Here is a 21,385-nt window from a genome sequence, read left to right as displayed (position 1 = left end):
ATTATGGACTTTTTATATAGTAGAAAATATAAAACTGCTTAATGTAATATGTATAAGAGGGATATGTATTTTTTTTTTTTAAATACCAAAAACCACCAAGTTTTACAATCGAAATGGTGCGATTATATATAAATCGTAGTATAATTACATACAACAATGAAGAGAATACATGTTGTAGGTTATTTATAATAAAATTTACCTTAAGTTGAGCCTCTTTATGCCTTAGTTCTTGCTCAAGTTTCTCATTCAAATCATGCAATGAAGTTGATTCGCGCTGAGCATTGAGGTAACGTTTTTCCAGCGTTGCTATTCTTTCTTCTTGGTCTTCTTTTTGTGCGACATTTTCGCGTAAGTCACGTTGTAATTTCGAACATTGCTCCTGAGATTTCGAAAGATCTTTTTGGACTTTGCCAAGATTATCTTCAAGTTCATTTATTCGGCTATTTAAGTCGGATACACGGCGTTGCCACTGAGAAAGTTCAGCAGTCTACAAAATTAAGAAAAAAATTAAAAAAAAAAAAATCAAAATTAAAAAATATGTAAGTTTTTTTTTTTGAATTTTCTTATTCGACCTGTTTCTCAATAATAGTTTGAAGTTCGTGGGTTTTAGCCGCGTAATCAATGTTGTCCGCTGCATCACCATTGATACCTCCTCCACTCTGAGAAAGGATACAACTTTTAAATTTCTTTCTGAAACTTTAATTGAATATAACTGCCAAACCTTATCTCCGGTACCATTCTCCTTGCTTGCATCGTTATTATGTTGTATTGCACCAGATTTATATTGCTGTAACTATTTTTATGTGACAGAAAAAAAAAGAAATAAAATAAAGTAAAAAAAAATCTCAAAAATAAAAAAAAAAAACTGTCATGTCACTGTACTTGTTGTACCTCATCTTTGGTTGAATTTAATTCCTCTTCAAGGGCAGTATTTTTCTCTATCGACAATCTTAGTCGTTCCCTCACCTTAAACCAACAAAAAATCCAATAAAAAAAAGCCAACTCTTCAACTTAAAAAAAAACTTACTTTTTCATCCAAAGCCTTATGATGTTCAAATAGACTCTTTAAAGCTTTTAACACCTCTACCTCACTAGAGACACCACTCTGTGCAGCTGCTTGCCTTTTGACAACTGTCATTCGCAAAGAACGTTCATGTCTCGACACCAGGCACTCGAGGTGTTCCAAAAGAAGCTACAAATTTTTTTTTAAATAATATCAAAAGAGAAAATAATCATCATCATGAAGAGATACATTTTTTAAGATAATAGTTCTTTAGATGAATTATAAATTTCCTTAAAAAAAGAAGAAAAAAAAAATAAAGTCATGGAAATGAAAAAAAAAAAACAGATTTAAGCTTCCGGTTACAGCTTTTTAAATGAAAGATAAACTACAAATGGCTACTTTCTTTTTTTTTTTTCAAAAGCCATACTCAACTATTCATAAATGTACATTAAATACAAACACAGAATCACACACAAACACACAAGACCGTAGCATGGGAAAAATTAAGGGGCTTTCAGTAAGAGAAACTTTATTTGCAAATGGAAATTTTTTTTATATATTATTGAAAACCAAGCGAAACCCCAAAGACCCCAAAACATGATGTCGCGAAATTCATTATTTATATCTAAGAACCAAACAAAATAAGATTATCTTACCAGCAGAAAAATAATTTGGCAATTCAGCTTATGAATTGGACGATTCAGCTTATGAATTGAACAATTCAGCTTATGAATTGAACAATTCAGCTTATGAATTGAACAATTCAGCTTATGAATTAGGAAATTCAGCTATGTATTGGTAAATTCATCGTATGAATCAGAATTACAGCTTATTTAACGTGATATTCAGCAACCAAGCGCATCAATACGATAGTTATGTAATTGGTACTGTAACCTAAAAATTTAGCAACGGATCGAGCAATTCAGCGGACGAATCCAGTAACTCAACGAACAAATCTTCTAAATCAAAACAAGAATCCAAATAAAATCGGCAACGGAAGAATCTAGAAAATAATTCCGAACCGAACTCGCTAAATCGAAAATCGGAAAATCAAAGGACATTTCACATTTTAAGACCAACGTATCAAATATCAAATGAATCCGGCTTACAAAAAAAAAAAAAAAAAAAAAAAAACCGACAACTCAGTGAACGAATTGATCAATTCAGCGACCGAATAACGAATACAGCAAAAGGAATATTGAAAATATGAATCAGAATCAAGTCAGCAATTCAGCAGACGAATCTTCGAAATCAACAGAATAGAGTTCATCAAAAGCGAAAATTAATAATGGAATTCGTGAAATCAACGGACAAATCTAGAAAATCATTTCAAACCAAATTTGCTAAATCAAAAACTAAAAATTAAGTCCATATACAAATGAAACCAATTAAGTAAATATAAGAATATGTAATGCCTTAACGACACAAACATTTACATCAATTTTATTAAAGTGTCCGGTTAACAGCAAATGAATTCAGCTACGAATTTGGTAATGACAGTGGAGGGATTGGAGAATTCAGCGGACGAAACGACCGATTCAGCAGACTATTCAGCAAACGGATCTTTCAAATCTAGAAAATAATCATACCATGGCGGCTATCTAATTTAAGTTTTCCTTGCTAAATTAGAGAAAGGATTCTTGTAGTATAAATCAATTTTTCGAAACCCCTTTTCAACAACGTCCCTGCAAACACTTTTATCACACACATACAACAAACACACAATTGTACGGGTATATCATTACTTTTAGAAGGACATCAAAGGTCGATTCACTCTCGTCCTTTTTTTTTCTTCTCTTCTTCCACTCATACTAATTTTGATATCATAACATCGAATGTACCGCATATTAATGTCCATTACTCTCCTGACTGTATGTCGATGTCGGTTTGGCGGTGGCGGCTCGTTCCATTAGATTTATACGTTCTTTTTTTCGTATCTATTATAAAAGCTGACTCTCGAAGGAAAGAGCAACACGCCAGCAGAGCCGAAGGAAACTATGCAGCAAATTGATGCTGCGCCGGCTGTGTCTGGGATGTACGTACTATATCGTACATATATCCTTTCCTCTATTCTATATTCTATTGAATATGTGTCATTGACTTACCCGTGTGTTGTTTCGTTCTGCTTTCAATTCGGCTATTTCTTCGTCTCGCTCCAATAGAGTTTCTCTAGCTTGTGTTAGTTCTTTTGTAAGGGTCGCGAATTCCTGAAAAAAAAAAAACAAGAACAAAAAAATCATTTCAGGACATGCTATAGCTATTTAAAATAACATAGATTTATATAGCTAGTTCTCGACATATGTATATATTCGAATTATTGAGTGTCATTTAATAAAGTTTGAATAAATCGATTGCCAAAATGTGACAGAGCCTCCTCACATATCAGAAAAAGCAAGGAAATACATTTTTTTTCTTTCCTTTTGTTCCTTTTTGTTCTCTGCCATCTTTAGATATAGGCAAAAAGTCGTGTTTGGAATGTTTAAATATTATAACGATATGTTCTCCTATAGATCTTATTCGTTAATCTCAATCCTTTGCACTATACGTATAACGTATTTCATTCACATGTGTCTTAAATAATCACATGGTATGGTAAAAATAAAAGAATATCAAGGATTTCTTTGCTTTTTTTTTGTGTTTGTGATAATTTTCTATCAAGGACCCTACATGAATGCATAAATATACCCGACGAGAAGGTATCTTTTATTATAGTTTTCATCAAAGAAATGGTCAAATTAAATAAATGTATGTCAGTTTTTTTTTTTTTGTTTTTTGAAAAAAAAGGTACCAAGAAGTAGGGTGAAATTGGGTAATTTGACATTTAGGGACATGTGGCAACAGTACATTTCTGATTCATAAGAGAAAAATTGAGCAGTCTTCTTGAATAAACAAAAAAAAAAAAAACCTGAGCTTATATTAATTCCACTCCGAGAAAGTCTGAGGGTCCTAATGAGGATCTTAAGGAATCACAAGAAAAAATTATGTTTAGAAAAATAAATTTGAAGAAAAAACCAGTGAGTTTTCTCTTTTAATATGAATTCGATTCCGAGAAACCCTTAAAAAAAATCTTTTGGGGTCCTAATGTACATTATTTAAAACAGAAGAAAAAAATATTTCCCTGAAACTATGTTCAAAAAGAGCAACTTGAAGGAGTCTTTTCCTAATTAATACATGTATTAGACTCTGAGAAACCCTTAAAAAAGCGCCTTTAGGGTCCTAATGTAAGTTTTTAGGAAACAATAGAAAAAAATATTTCTCAGAAACTATGTTCAGAAAGAGGAACTTGAATGAAAAGCCTATAAGTCTTCTCCTTATATATGAACAAGACTCCGAGAAACTATTAAGAAAAGCCTTTAGGGTCCTTATCAGAAGAAACATTTTTTTCAATATTATGCTTAGAAAGAGGAATTTTAAATAAAAGCTTGTGGGCCTTCTTCTTAAAAATGAATATGACTCCGAAAAAGTCTAAAGAAAAGCCTTTAGGGTCCTAAAAGGAATCTAAGGAAAAAAAAAAATTATGTTCGGAAAGCTAAGGGAATAAAAAAAAAATAAATCGTAGAAATTAAGTTCAGTAATTTTGAAGTAAAAGAAAGGTCTTCTCCTTAAAAATGAATTGGACTCCGAGAAAGTCTAAAAAAAAGCCTTTGGGGTCCTAAAAGGAATCTAAGGGAAAAAACAAAAAAAATATTTCTTTGATATTATGTTCGGAAAGCTTCTCAAAGAAAAACTTGAAAAAAATACATGTGGGTTGGTTTAAACTCAACTAATCTAGTCATAGTACAAGTGATCATAGGGAACCCATCAAAAGACAATTCATTACAGAGAACATTTCATCAAGAGGAGCAGTAAAAAAAATCATGCAAATTGAAAAACTGTTTCAAAAATGTAAAGCTTCTTCATATTTTATAAGGATAGTACCCCATTAATATGTTTCCAAAAAAAATAAAAGAGTAACCAATGCCTATTCACCCTTCATTACCCTATAAAATAAATGGCTTTTATTTACTATGTGTGCCTATCTTGTACAATTTGATTCATTATACCAGCATGATGTTTATGAAATATTAAGTGACTTCGTTTTATTTATCTATTTTTTTTTTTTTTTCGGAACTATTAAACTGTCTGCAGAATATTATTTAAATCTTATACAACAAAAAAAAATCATCTACTGCGTAGGTATTTATTTATAAAGAAGAAGAAAAAATAAAAAAACGATCCATTGAACTCTGACAAGCAAAGTTATTGTGCGATAGCTTTTAGCGATGCCACTCACACTTTTGTCCTACTGACTGCTTTTAAACATGTCAATTGCTTGTTTTTTTTTTTTTTTTCTTTATTTGAGCATACCTACAAATACATTTCTATATAAAAGTATGATTCCTATTCCTTTATTATTCCCTGGAACGATATTTTTTTTTATTCTGATGAATTGCTTAAGCAGTTTAGAAAAGTTTTTTTATTTATTTTTTTTTTGTTTTAAAATTTACTCGTACTATATTGAAAGCATTCATTCAGTTGAATAAACTTCTTCTGATGATGGCCTATTTTTATGTGTGTGTTGTTAAATTAAACAAACAAACAAAAACTCTTTTTTTTATTTGAATAATTATTGTTTATTGTTTGATGCACTTGTCATTGGAATAAGTATTGATATCAAAAAACAATTTCATTGAAATATTTTCAATGACAGTGAGAAGAGCAATATAAAGTTTTTCGAAATAGATTTTTTTAAACTTTTTTATTCAGTTTTAAACAACACTTTGAGGAGGTCTGGATCATAATAATCAAGGACAAATATTAATACAAGATAGGTAGGTACTTGTGATAGTAATATAATTTTTCTTTGGCTGGCGATATGACTGCAATATTTACTAAATTTGTTTTTTTTTTTTTTGATAATTTTTTGCGAGGTTTTTTTTTATAAAAAAAAATGTGATATGCGGAAAAAACTTCTTATTAAAAAGTGGACACCCAAAAGTTTAATTAAATTAACAATATAATTTTATTAACAATTTTTTTTTCCTGTAGATTTAAAAAGCTTTTGAATTGTATTACAAATTTTACTTAACATTAATACCTTTTTGACAGGCAAATTTCGGTTTTTTTGATTTACTCAAAAACGGCTCTTATAATTTTGATTAAAAAATTCAAGTTATAGTCTTCAGAGAATGTCTATGTTTTGATTAAAACAGCTTTTTTTTTTTTCAAATTTTTTTTTTTTGAATTTTGACATCTCCCATATTAGGTACTATTTCAATTTCAACGAATTTTTCTATACAAACGCATTTATATCGTCTTAATATAAAAAAATATCAAAATTTTCAAAAAAAAAATATTTTTTGATATAAAAAAATTTTTTTTTTTTTTTTTTTTGAAAAATCTAATTTTTGAAAACGAGACATTGAATTTTTGAAATTTTGGTTTTAGATGTTGATAAGTTCGCAGTTCCCACAAAATGGCGTCACATAACTTTTTTTATGTTTATTTATAAAAAAATTAGTTTTTTTTAAACGAATCTAGCGATATTGAAATTTTATTTCTAAAAATGCATCTTAATAAAAGAAACTAAGCTGCATACTTTTTTGGAGTTCGATTTAATTTAATAGGTATGTTCTTATTTTCATTTGAAGATCGAATTTTATGTCAAAAATTTAATAAACATTTGCGAAATTTGTATATAAAAAGTCTTTATTTCTAAGAGCAAGTTCATGCAATCCAAGCGTGCATTTTATTTATTTAGTACTTTCTCCTAAATGACTTTTCCGATATCAATGGTATTTGTTAGAATATTGTTAAACGGAGGCGCCATACTCAATTGTATATGATGTCACACAGCCATTAACCAGCAGACGAACAACACGCTTTGTAAAATTGAGATAAGTAATTTAAGTGTTAGGATATAACAAAAGAACAAAAAAAAAAAAAAACTAAAAACAACTTTATTTTTCTGAATCTTACTTATTTTGTTTGAACATTATTTAGCTGAGTGCTTTTAAGTTAACTTTGAATGAAAAATCGCATGACTTTCAACAGTTTAACAAACTATAGGATAGTACCTGGGTGACCGAGCTTTGCTCGGTATCTTTAAATGTCATAACTTTCAGTGAAAAAAGTCAAATGTAAACAGCAATTTTTTGGAGTGGGTTTGAGTTTGCAATGACCAGTTTTTTCGCGGGTTACAAAACACCACATTCCCACTTTATAATCCAGTTTATTTACGTTTGAATACACATACGACGATCAGTAATGGATAGAAGGGTTACAGGAATCTGCATTATCGAAAATGCCTACAGCAATGAGATCCCTTTTTGTTCAAATTTTAATTTACGGGTCAGAAAGTTTTGGATAGTGTACATAAAGTTAATCTTTTTTTCAAGTTAAGCCTTGTCGGCTTGTTGTGAGTTATTTTATTTTTATACGTTAACAATAGTTGCATTTAATCAAAAGAAAAACGTAAGACAAAGGTAATGTGTGATACCTAATTAACAAATTACTTAAAAGTTTCAATACATGATCAAAAAAGTCATGATCTAAAAATTTTTGTTTAGTTATTGTAACAAAAAGAAAAAGAACAATGCGTAAAATATGGAACCATCCTTCAAAATTTTATTGAAATCGTTGAATCTGTCTCCGCGAAAAAAAACTAATGTAAGAGAAAATACTTTCAAAATGTTGTATTTGCCTAGAGGAAAAAACCCTCAAAATTTTATCGAAATCTTTAAAGCAATTACCAAAAAACTAATATGTGAGAAAAATAAGCGTAGCTGTGAGCGGATGTTTCTAAAAGTACTTCCAAAACATTTTATTCGGCTAGGGGACCAAAACCTTAAAATTTCATCGAAATCCTTAAAGTTGTTACCAAAAAAAATTCCATGTTAAAAAAGTGGGCGTGGAGGTGGGCGGATTTTTCCAAAAATACTTCCAAACTTTTTACTCACTTAGATAAACAAACTCCGAAAATTTCATCGAAATCCTTAAAGTGGTTACCAAAAAAAAATTCCATGTTAAAAAAGTGGGCGTGGCAGTGGGCGGATTTTTCCAAAAATACTTCCAAACTTTTTACTCACTTAGATAAACAAACCCTGAAAATTTCATCGAAATCGTTAGAGCCGTTCCCGAAAAAACTTATATGTTAAAAAAGTGGGCGTGGCAGTGGGCGGATTTTTCCAAAAATACTTCCAAACTTTTTACTCACTTAGATAAACAAACCCTGAAAATTTCATCGAAATCGTTAGAGCCGTTCCCGAAAAAACTTATATGTTAAAAAAGTGGGCGTGGCAGTGGGCGGATTTTTCCAAAAAAAACTTCCAAAACTTTTGACTCGCTAAGATAAACAAACCCTGAAAATTTCATCGAAATCGTTAGAGCCGTTTCTGAAAAAACTTATATGTATGTTAAAAAAGTGGGCGTGGCAGTGGGCGGATTTTCCAAAAAAAACTTCCAAAACTTTTGACTCGCTAAGATAAACAAACCCTGAAAATTTCATCGAAATCGTTAGAGCCGTTACTGAAAAAACTTATATGTTAAAAAAGTGGGCGTGGCAGTGGGCGGATTTTTCCAAAAAAAACTTGCAAAACTTTTGACTCGCTAAGATAAACAAACCCTGAAAATTTCATCGAAATCGTTAGAGCCGTTTCTGAAAAAACTTATATGTTAAAAAAGTGGGCGTGGCAGTGGGCGGATTTTTCCAAAAATACTTCCAAAATTTTTTACTCGCTTAGATGAACAAACCCTGAAAATTTCATCGAAATCGTTAGAGCCGTTTCCGAGATCCCAATTTTATATATATTTATATATATATATACATATATATAAACAATTTTAGCTCGTTTAAAGTTATAAGATTTGATGCTTATAGGATATTTGATGCTCTTAAACTTTGATGATGGCGAAAAATTAATCTTAGGGACTATAAGAAAAATTCCAAAAAGTCCGCACAGAAAAAATATTTGTTATTTACAACTTTGATCATATAACTTATTCAATCAATTTAACTGATTTGGAGATATAGATCAATGAATCCGTAACAAAAGTGTGAAAACAAAAAGTATTCACGACTTTTAGTATTAGGTAGGAAAGTCTGAACAGATAAAAGTATTCAAGGAAAAAAGTATGCGCGACAAAAGTTCGAAAAATGGAAAACTATTATTTTGACTGGGTTTTGATCTGGCAATAGTTACAAAGAGAAATGAGAATTTGCGAAAACAAATGTGGCGATGGACAATTCTGATTGGTCAAGAAAGAATAAATAGACGAATTCATTATTAGATAGGGCTGGTGTCTCAGAAAAAAGAGAGTATACAGAAATATTTATTCATAAGGAAAAGGATAGGAGGTCTAAATTTAATTTTCAGTCTCGCAGCTGCGATGAGCGAGGCAAGGTTAAGATTGCGCTCGATTATTTTTTGTATCCGTAACAAAAGTGTGAAAACAAAAAGTATTCTCGACTTTTAGTATTGGGTAGGAAAGTATGAACAGATAAAAGTATTCAAGGAAAAAAGTATGCGCGACAAAAGTTCGAAAAATGGAAAATTATTATTTTGACTGGGTTTTGTAAGAGTGAGAATAAATAGACGAATTTATTGTTAGATAGGGCTGGGGTCTCAGAAAAAAAGAGAGTATACAGAAATATTTATTCATAAGAATAGGAGGTCTCGCAGCTGCGATGAGCGAGTGCGGAGTGTTGGAGTGCGCGAGATTATTAGTCCTTTGAAATGTTGCAAAATTTTGACCGAACCTTGCATTTTAGGTAGGACAAGATTTTTTTTGTTTTGATGTGTAGAGTAGGTTAATGGGAGTATACAATCTAGTTTTCGGGGTTGAAAACCTCGTTTAAACTGTTTTTTAATAATATCTTGCTAACCGTTAGTCCCACAAAAAATGTTTAAGATGGTTTTTGTAGATAATTTAGTTCTCTACAATTTTGATTAAGGTACTTTTTTCTGTAAAATTGGAAATAAGAAAGTTATACTTGAAAATAGATGTACATTTTCAAGAAAAAATACTTTGAAGGGCCACAACTTTTTTTCTACAACTTTTATTGAAAAAATTCCTATGACAATTTTTAAAGATCATTTAATTTCCAACAATTTGATGTGCTCATTTTGCAGATTTCGTTTACATAAAGGTGCTGCAATGGTTCTACAAAAAAAGGTAACAATTTATTTTGGTAGGTACTTTTATAACATATATTTTATTTTTTTTACTTCAATACGAATGATTTCGAAGGAATATGTAAGCTGGGTCAAAGCAGGAAGAAAATCGTATATTTTAGGGGATTTCAGGTCCTGGGAAACCAGGGCAATTTTCTAAAAAATATTTTACTTTTGAAAAAAAAAAATTGTTTAAAACCAACGATTATTTTATTTTAAACGATTATTCTAATTTTAATTAAACCTGTTTTATAAAATAGTGAATGAAAAAATAATTTTCAAAATCAAGTCTTTGAAGAAAAATAACGAAAAAAATATTTCGAACTAATTTTGTTTAAACGATTAACCTTGAATTAATCAAAACCATCATAAATAAAAAATGTCTTGTGCACACATTAAATTCAATCTTTATCGGAGTTTAAATTTCACGAAAATATCTTATAAAGGATATTCTGTACGAATGAAACACAGTATTTAAATCCATCAACTTTAACCATTTTTCCCCCACTAAAAATGAGTTGAGATAAATACTTTGGAGCAATTAAATCTCAGTTTTTTAAATGAAAACAACACAAAATATGTAAGCAAGCAGTTGATAATAATAAAAAGAATTTTAAACCATGTTTTCTGATCCTTAAGTTTCAAGAAAATTATTTCTTCCATTTGAATATCCAGTCACAAAAAAACAAAAAATAATGGGGTTTCTTAGTAGTTTCTTAATAGATATTTTCTTTTAATTTCTCGAAAATGACAAAACTCTTTTGCATTCGGTTTTTTGTTTTTGTTTGAAAACATATAACAGCATTGAACTTTGAAAACTAAATTATCACTTAATTACATAACATTTTGAACAAAATTAGTTCGAAATATTTTTTTCGTAATTTTTCTTAAAAGTCTTGATTTTGAAAATTATTTTTTCATTCACTATTTTATAAAACAGGTTTAATTAAAATTAGAATAATCGTTTAAAATAAAATAATCGTTGGTTTTAAACAATTTTTTTTTTTCAAAAGTAAAATATTTTTTAGAAAATTGCCCTGGTTTCCCAGGACCTGAAATCCCCTAAAATATACGATTTTCTTCCTGCTTTGACCCAGCTTACATATTCCTTCGAAATCATTCGTATTGAAGTAAAAAAAATAAAATATATGTTATAAAAGTACCTACCAAAATAAATTGTTACCTTTTTTTGTAGAACCATTGCAGCACCTTTATGTAAACGAAATCTGCAAAATGAGCACATCAAATTGTTGGAAATTAAATGATCTTTAAAAATTGTCATAGGAATTTTTTCAATAAAAGTTGTAGAAAAAAAGTTGTGGCCCTTCAAAGTATTTTTTCTTGAAAATGTACATCTATTTTCAAGTATAACTTTCTTATTTCCAATTTTACAGAAAAAAGTACCTTAATCAAAATTGTAGAGAACTAAATTATCTACAAAAACCATCTTAAACATTTTTTGTGGGACTAACGGTTAGCAAGATATTATTAAAAAACAGTTTAAACGAGGTTTTCAACCCCGAAAACTAGATTGTATACTCCCATTAACCTACTCTACACATCAAAACAAAAAAATCTTGTCCTACCTAAAATGCAAGGTTCGGTCAAAATTTTGCAACATTTCAAAGGACTAATAATCTCGCGCACTCCAACACTCCGCACTCGCTCATCGCAGCTGCGAGACCTCCTATTCTTATGAATAAATATTTCTGTATACTCTCTTTTTTTCTGAGACCCCAGCCCTATCTAACAATAAATTCGTCTATTTATTCTCACTCTTACAAAACCCAGTCAAAATAATAATTTTCCATTTTTCGAACTTTTGTCGCGCATACTTTTTTCCTTGAATACTTTTATCTGTTCATACTTTCCTACCCAATACTAAAAGTCGAGAATACTTTTTGTTTTCACACTTTTGTTACGGATACAAAAAATAATCGAGCGCAATCTTAACCTTGCCTCGCTCATCGCAGCTGCGAGACTGAAAATTAAATTTAGACCTCCTATCCTTTTCCTTATGAATAAATATTTCTGTATACTCTCTTTTTTCTGAGACACCAGCCCTATCTAATAATGAATTCGTCTATTTATTCTTTCTTGACCAATCAGAATTGTCCATCGCCACATTTGTTTTCGCAAATTCTCATTTCTCTTTGTAACTATTGCCAGATCAAAACCCAGTCAAAATAATAGTTTTCCATTTTTCGAACTTTTGTCGCGCATACTTTTTTCCTTGAATACTTTTATCTGTTCAGACTTTCCTACCTAATACTAAAAGTCGTGAATACTTTTTGTTTTCACACTTTTGGCGGGTTCCCATAGATCAATCCACGTTTTCAAAAATGGCGGATTTTGCCTGGAAGGCGGGGGGTGTCGTCCCGAAAAACATAACTTTTCTGTCACCCTTCTTTCGGATTTGAACAAAAAATCAATCCATCCAGTATTTCATTCCACAAAAAAGTCAATATTTCGTATACTATTAGGTAATTTAATTGAATGTTAATAAAGCCGAATCAAGTTTCGAAGTAAAAATTCAAAAAGGGACAGTAAAACATATCATCGGCTTAGAGTGAAAAACAGCTAAATCCACTTTTATATACTCCTGAAAAAAATATTAAAAATTTCTAGATTTCATATATGTAAACTAATTGATAAGAAGATTTAAAAGCTTTTTATAATTTTAATACATTTTTGCAATAATTTGTATGTGGAGTTTGCAGGTGGCAGTTAGCAGGTTTGCGCTCTAAGCCGACGCGACGACGATATGAAAAAAAATCTCCAAAAATATTAGTAACAGCCATTAATTTGTCGGATCAATTAATTAAGCAATTTTTCAGTGATGAAGAACATACACACAATACAGTACCAAAAAAGATCCTTCGTTTAAACTATGGAATCAATTTAAAAAAAATCGTATCTTCAACAGTGTTTCTTTTTTTTTTTTTCAAATTATCTTCTATTTTTTTAGACAGAAACCCCATAAACTATACCTGCCTCAAACATTCACTTATATAAATTAACTATATCAAAGAGCATCCACCCTTTTTCAACTTTTAATTTATTAAATTAAAATAGAACATAAGACTTTTTCTAGAGTTCAAATGCATAAGACTCTTAACCTGAACCTATGAAACTTCTTCTAATAAATAAATTATATATATGTATAAGAAAAGGAAATTGCCTAATTGAGACAGAAAGTATATATATTTAAAATTCGATCAGACGTCCGGTCTACCATATTCAGTCAAGTTGTTTTATAGTCAGAGCTAGTCAATAGTTGTTGTTGAAGTCTTCAATTTGAAGACATAAACTTTCAAGCCAAAGGCGCACACTCACACTGTTTAGGAATAGTGGACTGTAATTTTATTGATGATGATTCACAGCGAAGCCTGAGCAGAAAATCTTCCCATACAAAATGCACAGAATATAAAGGCAACGATAATAAGTTCATATGTAATATAAATGTTTATTTAATTCGATAATTGTTACCAGCTCCAAGAAAGGTCTGCTCTGTTTGGTGGTTCGCTTCAAAAAAAAAAAGATGCTTTGAAATATTTTATGCTTGCAGGTGCAACGAATATACGCACAAAAAGAAGAGCGAAAATTAAGTTACTGTGCTTTCAAATACAAACAAGAGTTTTACATTAGATTTCAAGTTAGCAAAAAAAATAAGTTACAGTTTTGATTTGAGTTAAATTTTAAGAAGAATTCATAGTGTATGATTTGTAATGTTTGGTAATTGTGAATAAAAATTATAATTGATAATTTTGATAAATTTGAATGAATGATTTTTAAGGCAAGTTAGATTTAGGTTGTTTAGTACAGAACATCCCGGCCCCCCTGGAACGAGTTTCAGGATATGGGTAGTAGGGCAAGTTTGGTAATTGGACGAACAAATGTTCCACTGTTCGTCTTTACAGTAGCAACTCGTACTCGGCCATCAGTCCCTTGGGTTGCTGCTTCGATTTTGCCAAGAAGCCACTTAGTTGGCGGAAGGTTTGGTTCTTTAATTATTACCAGGTCCCCTGGTTTGAGATTCGGAGTTGCCGTCTTCCATTTCGATCGTTCTTGTAGGGTGGTGATATATTCCACATGCCACCGTTTCCAGAAGCCTTGTACCATATTTTGTAGATGGTTCCAGTGCGACAAGCGATTCAAAGGCGTGGACAGCGTTGTTGGCTCTGGAACAGCAGTAAATGGTTCACCTATAAGAAAGTGAGCGGGTGTTAATGGATTTAAGTCATTATCTGAAATCACACAAAGAGGACGAGAATTTAAGATAGCTTCAATTTGAGTGAGCACCGTATACATTTCTTCAAATGTAAGGATGGATGCTCCAATTACTCGTCGCAAATGACACTTTACCGACTTTACTCCAGCCTCCCACAATCCACCAAAGTGAGGGGACGATGGAGGGATAAAGTTCCAGGTTACATTGTCCTTCGCAAGTGATGTTGCAACAGCCTCGTTGTATGCTTCTGATATGACTAACTTGTGCATCTCGTTCAAGCACCGACGTGCACCTTGGAAGTTGGTTCCATTATCCGAATACACATTCGAACAAAGTCCACGCCGGGAAACGAATCGACGAAAAGCTGCGAGAAATGCGTCAGAGGTCAAATCACTCACTAGCTCCAAATGTATAGCCTTCGTAGCCATACACACAAATAGACAGATATATGCCTTTGAAGTTTTTGGATTTCGACCTCTGGACAGCTTTATGCAAAGCGGCCCAGCATAGTCACACCCAGTGTGTGAAAAAGGACGGCTTTGTGATACGCGTTGCGATGGTAAGTCACCCATTAGCTGCGAAGAAGTTGTTTTTCGCAATTTAAAGCATGTAGTGCACTTGAAAACAATCTTTCTGGTGAGATTTCGAGAACCCAGGATCCAGTACTGCTGTCTAACGATTGCGAACGTTGCGGAGACTCCAGGATGTAAGTTTTTCTTATGAATATCTTCTATAATAAGATGAGAAAAGTCATTAATTGGAAGAATATAAGGATGTTTAATGTTAAAAGATATATTGGCATTTTTAATTCTTCCTCCTACTCTAAGCAGACCTTTATTATCGAGAAATGGGGAATATTTGAGCAGTTTGGATTTCAGGGGCAATTCTTTTTTGAGTGTTAGGGTACGAATATCTTCACTGAATGATGTTAGTTGGACCGATTTAATTATGGTTGTTTTGGCGACATGAATTTCTTTAAGAGTTAGATACGAGGTACGACGCTGACGTTTAGGTTTAGATTTTTCACACAGATAATTGAATATAAAGCGAATGACGTACGCGAGTATTCTTTGCATTCGAAACCACGACGAGGTCTTGCTGATTATGTGATCGATGACATCAAAATTTTCCGCTGAGGTTTGAAGCACTTGGAGCGGAGATAGTCTTTGCTCGAGTAATATATCGTTGTTTTCTTGTTGTAAGGTCACGAATTTTTGTTCAGGCCATGCATTTTCCTCCAGACGCAACCATGATGGGCCAGTCCACCAAAGGGGATGGTTCGGGAGATTAGACGGAATAACACCGCGCGACGCACAATCTGCTGGATTTGACTCTGATGAAATATGGCGCCAGCAACTTCTTGGTGTAACTTCCAGTATAGCAGCGGTTCTGTTGGCAACGAAAGTAACCCAGCGACGAGGAGGAGATGATAGCCAGTGTAAAACGATCTCGGAATCGCACCAAGCCACTATGTTTGTGAATTTGTACGAAAACGACGATTTAACAAGACTTAACAAGCGAGTCAGCAGCAAGGCCCCACACAGCTCTAGACGTGGAATGGACACCGGTTTTAACGGAGCAACTTTGGTCTTGGCAGCGACAATTGTTATGTTGTACTTTCCTTCAGCAACTTTACAGCGAGTGTACAGGACGGCACCATAAGCGAGCGTGGATGCATCGCAGAAGCCATGCAGTTCAATGTCATCGAAGGAAGAGGTAAACAAGTTTCTGGGTATTTGGACTTGCTCAAAAAACCAGATTTCCTTCCGATATTTATCCCAACGATCAGCTAACTCTGGAGGCAACGGGTCGTCCCATCCCAACTTTAACTTCGATGACCAGAGTTCCTGAAAGAGCATTTTGAAAAGTACAACTGAGGGTGCCAACAGTCCTAACGGATCGAATATTCGTGATACTTCAGACAACAGCGAACGCCTTGTCAATGAAATGGTTGGAAGAGACTTCGAGATGCGAAAGGAATATTCATCGTTTGATGGATTCCAATGCATTCCAAGCACCTTAATATACGAATTTGAACGTTCAGTGTCGTAAAAAGAGTATTCACATTGCTCTTTAGGAAGAGAAGCTAGGAGTGGCCAACAATTGGAGCTCCATTTCCGCAGCTCAAGGTTGGCCATGGAAAGAAGAGTGACTAATTCGGATTTCAATTCGATAAGGTCTTTGGGTGACTTTGCTCCCGTCATAACGTCATCCACGTATACGTCTTCCAGTAGAACACGCGCTGCATTCGGGAATTCTGATTTATAGTCCTCAGCAAGCTGCTTCAGAACCCGAACTGACAAAAACGGAGCGGAAGCTGTACCATATGTTACAGTGCGTAACCGAAAATGTTCGATTTCCTTTGAGGGAGAGTCGCGCCAAACAATGCGTTGGTAATCGCAATCGGAGTCATCTACCCAGATTTGACGGAACATTTTTACGACGTCGGCAGTAAAAACGAAGGGATGTTGTCGAAACCGCAAGCAAACACCTATTAAGTCCCGTTGAATAGGAGGGCCTATCAACAATGCATTGTTCAACGAGTTACCAGTGGAGTCTTTGGCAGAGCCATCAAAAACGACACGCAATTTAGTAGACGAACTGTCTGGTTTTAGCACCGCGTGGTGTGGTAGATAAAAACATCTACCGTTAGAACACTTAATTTCGTCACGAGGAATTCGAATCATGTGGCCTAAGCCGATATATTCCCGCATGAAATCAGAATACAAGTCTCTCAGTTTCGAATTTTGAGCGAACCGACGTTCCATTGCGAATAGGCGAGAAACAGCGAGCGAAAGAGTATTTTTGAAAGATGGATTTGGAGTTTTAAAAGGAAGGTGAACAACATACTTCCTGTCAGGAGATCGAGAGAAAGTCAGTTGAAAATGTTCTTCGGCCTGGTCGAAAACGATAGAACTGTTTGCTGGGAAAACCTCCTCAACTTCCCAGAAACGTTGCATCAAATTACTTAAATCGAGTAAAGAGTGAAATGAGATAAAATGGTTCGATTCCTCTGGTTCAAAAAATTGTCCGGTTATGACCCATCCAAACGAAGTGCGTTGTGCGATTGGGCATCCATTGGGACCTCGAATTTGTCCATCTTTGAGAATGCTCCAAAGTTTGTCACCACCGAGAAGAACATCGATTGGGGCGGCGACATTGAAAGTAGGATCAGCAAGGTCGAGGTTTTGAATATGAGACCAGGAGGAAACATCTATCAATTTGGTTGGTAAGTTTGAAGTTAATTTATCGAGTATAAAGGCATCAACGAATAAGTGAGAAGAATTGACACGAGAACGAAGATTTAGTGAGATGAGGCCCTTTGTATATCCAACTTCAGTCGACGATAGACCGAGGATAGGAATTCTTGAATGCTTACGATGATAACCGAGTCTTTGAGCGAAAGATTCAACAATGAATGTAGACTGTGACCCGGAATCTAAAAGAACACGACAGTCTATCAGATTTCCTTGATTGTCTTGAATTCTAGCCAAGATAGTTGGTAAAAGAGTTTTCTTAGGACGACTAACATCAAGCGAATGATTACTAACGAGCGATTCGGTGGTGTTGGATTGAGCGGAGGTTGATGACGAAGATTGAGTTTGGTTAGAAGAACCCGTTAACGAAACTTGATTTGTATTTGCTGCATCATCAGGATGCACCAACGAATGGTGGCGTGATCTACACACCCGACAGCGAAAAGTAGAAAAACATTTTTGCGATGAATGTCCAGCTTTAAGACAATTAAAACAAAGCGAGTTTGTCTTCGCAAAACTTCGACGAGAGTCAATGTCTAACGCGACGAATTTTGTACACTGAGTAAGGACATGATTGTCTTGACACATTGGGCATTTGGATTTCGAAATTGAGTCTGAAGGCCCAGCAAGATGAGCTCGAATATTGTTTGATTGCTTTGTACGCGATGAACCCGACCGACTGGAAAGTGATTGACAAGCCTCAAAGGCATTGCACCGTAGTTCTAAAAAGTCTAGTAATTCGACTACAGTAACGTCTTCCCGAGAACCGATATTCTCTGCCCAAGCTTGCTTGGTGTCCGAATCAAGTTTGTTTAACAATAAATAAATGAGCCAAGGGTCACGACCTGTCTTATCCAACGCACTAAGACCACGCACAACTTCATCGGCACCGTCAGAAATTTTTCTTAAAGTTTGAACATTAGAGTTATTTGCAGTAGGAAGTGACAAAAAAGTTTCAATAAAAGATTGAACTATCAATTGGCTTCGATCGTACCGTCTTTCTAAGCGATCCCAAGCTTCCGAATAATTTGCGTCATTTATTTTCAAATGTTTTATAAGATTGGCTGCGTCATCACGCAGATAGGATTTCAAGTAATGAAATTTATGGGTCGGACTAAGATTCACCTTAGTGTCGACTGAACCCAGATATATGTCCCTGAACGAAGGCCAATCTTTATAACATCCACTGAATGGTGGCACAACGATTGTCGGAAGTTTAGAAGTATTGGAATTATTTGACGATGGCGAAGACGAATTAATTTTTTCGAGAAAGGCTGATTGTTGCTCAGCTAAGCGATTAAACGCAGAAGAATTATCAAGAACTTCCACTGGTTTGGTGGAAGTTTTTTCCCTATCGCGAATGGCTTTAACGAGCTCGGCATTTGAAACAAAATATTTTAATTCGTATTCCGAAAATTCAGATTCTAATTCACTAACTTCTTCATCTTCAGCTTTTTCAAGAATTTCGTTATGAAGAGATGAATATTCAGACCATGTGGTCTCGAGTTTATTTAACCGAATCTCAAGCATTTCGATTGTTATAGATTCATCAATCGCTTCTGCAAATGCTGCCGCCCGAGTTAAGCGCCCTTTTGCATTACCGCACTTAACTTTTAATGCACTTGCCATCGCAGTTATAATTCAATTTTCGATTAAATGATTTAAAACCAAACAAAAAAAAATTAATATGTTCGTATGAGTTCGTATGTTTATGCAGAAACGTGTGCAAAACAGTTTTAATTAACCTGTACCGTTATTGATTCAATGTTCGATAAATCGTAGGTACTGCACAAAAAATAAATATATGTAATAGCACTACCAAGTATTATAGAGCTACGGATTACATATATATAAAAAACATCACATCATTTCATCCATACATATATGTATGTAATTCGACGTAGTCTTTAATACTTTTTATAGTTTTAATTTCACGAATTTCAGAAACACGATTGTCTTTAAATTAAGAAATTGTTCACTTAATTCGGCTTAGAAGGATCAATGATGTTTAGGAATAGTGGACTGTAATTTTATTGATGATGATTCACAGCGAAGCCTGAGCAGAAAATCTTCCCATACAAAATGCACAGAATATAAAGGCAACGATAATAAGTTCATATGTAATATAACTGTTTATTTAATTCGATAATTGTTACCAGCTCCAAGAAAGGTCTGCTCTGTTTGGTGGTTCGCTTCAAAAAAAAAAGATGCTTTGAAATATTTTATGCTTGCAGGTGCAACGAATATACGCACAAAAAGAAGAGCGAAAATTAAGTTACTGTGCTTTCAAATACAAACAAGAGTTTTACATTAGATTTCAAGTTAGCAAAAAAAATAAGTTACAGTTTTGATTTGAGTTAAATTTTAAGAAGAATTCATAGTGTATGATTTGTAATGTTTGGTAATTGTGAATAAAAATTATAATTGATAATTTTGATAAATTTGAATGAATGATTTTTAAGGCAAGTTAGATTTAGGTTGTTTAGTACAGAACACACACATACATAAAATTTACTCGTCGTACGAGTATAGTGATCAATTATAATGCCGCCCGACTGTGCCACATGCATTTTTAATGCACGTGGTTATTTTTTTTTTTTTTTTTATTATTTTATAAATTTTCTCTCTCTCTCGTTCTCTTTAATGAAAAACTCTTGTAACCTCATCAGTCTGATGCAGCCAGAGTCAGTCAGTAAGCCAAAGCCAAACCAACTAAAACCAACCAGCCGCAGCCATTGCGTGGGTATTGTGGAGACACGAATTGTCGAACACCCACTGGATCTTTGAATTTGTTGAATGAGTTTTGCATTTGGAAATTAAATTGTATCTACCGCAACACAACACACTGCTGAATGGTTAGATGTTAGAATAAGATTTCTCAAGTAGGAACGGAAGAGTTAATGAGGGGAGATAAAAAATGACGATTGTTTATATGGAAAAACACAGGGAGAATAAGAAGTTGCTTCAATTTATGGGCAATTTTTCTTTTTTAGTTTTTTTAAGAACAACATTCCATAAAAATAAAAAAAAATATGACATAAAAACCGGATGCTTGAATTTGTGGATTTTTGGAAATAATCATTTTTAAAAGGTGTTTTCAATAAAAAATTATTATATATAGATAGTTTTATTTAATGCGGTTTTGCAAGTTTAAGTTTTATTGAAATTACAATCTACATTTTCTTGTTTTTGGTGCGGACGTTCATTTTGTACTTTTTTTTAGTTCTAATTTCTTATATTTTTGATAAAATTAAAAAAAAAAAAATAAATAAAAAACTTAAATTTCAGCCTGTTATTTTGATTCATAATAAAACAATAAGTCTCTCGCACTTTTGTTCGAAAATTTTTTGTTTTGCTTCATTAAATGGGTTTTTGCGGTGTTGAACTCGAATCGAGATATTCCAGTTATAAATAATCGATTTTTTTTGGTATTTTAAAGCATTTCCCTAGCTTACAGTGGTACCTGTATCACCCAAACTATAGCTAGAAAAAAAAAAACTGAGGGCAGATTTGAAATCAGCGAGCCAAATTCATAGAACAAAAAAGGTGCAATTTGAATTACCAGAGTAATTATTTTGCATATTTGAATTTTTTGCCCCGAGAAATTTCATTTTTTTAGCTTTTGTTGGAAATTCCACATTTAATATTTTCCCCGAATATTTTTGTGCTGATTTCTTGAGTTCGTTTCAGAAGCTACAATTTAATCAAACATTTTAGTCCATTACCCTAAGAATTCCTCACA

General features: G+C 33.1%; 1 protein-coding gene across 7 annotated transcripts in view; it reads right to left on the bottom strand.

Annotated features, from left to right (window-relative positions):
• Nucleotides 1–21,385, bottom strand: part of LOC129917111 (liprin-alpha-1) — a 66,056-nt gene that overhangs the window by 12,709 nt on the left and 31,962 nt on the right. For all 7 annotated transcript variants that reach the window (XM_055997455.1, XM_055997457.1, XM_055997458.1 and 4 more), the window contains exons 2-7: nt 3,109–3,210; nt 1,028–1,192; nt 892–966; nt 722–793; nt 573–659; nt 200–487 (exon numbers count right to left, since the gene is read on the bottom strand). In XM_055997455.1, coding sequence (XP_055853430.1) covers nt 200–487; nt 573–659; nt 722–793; nt 892–966; nt 1,028–1,192; nt 3,109–3,210 — 789 coding nt within the window. The remainder of the gene's footprint in view (nt 1–199; nt 488–572; nt 660–721; nt 794–891; nt 967–1,027; nt 1,193–3,108; nt 3,211–21,385) is intronic.

Source organism: Episyrphus balteatus, chromosome 3, assembly GCF_945859705.1.
Source record: "Episyrphus balteatus chromosome 3, idEpiBalt1.1, whole genome shotgun sequence".
In the NCBI taxonomy this organism is placed as follows: domain Eukaryota; kingdom Metazoa; phylum Arthropoda; class Insecta; order Diptera; family Syrphidae; genus Episyrphus; species Episyrphus balteatus.
The sequence above is the reverse complement of the archived record's forward strand: the minus strand, read 5'-3'. Positions and strand labels throughout refer to the sequence as shown.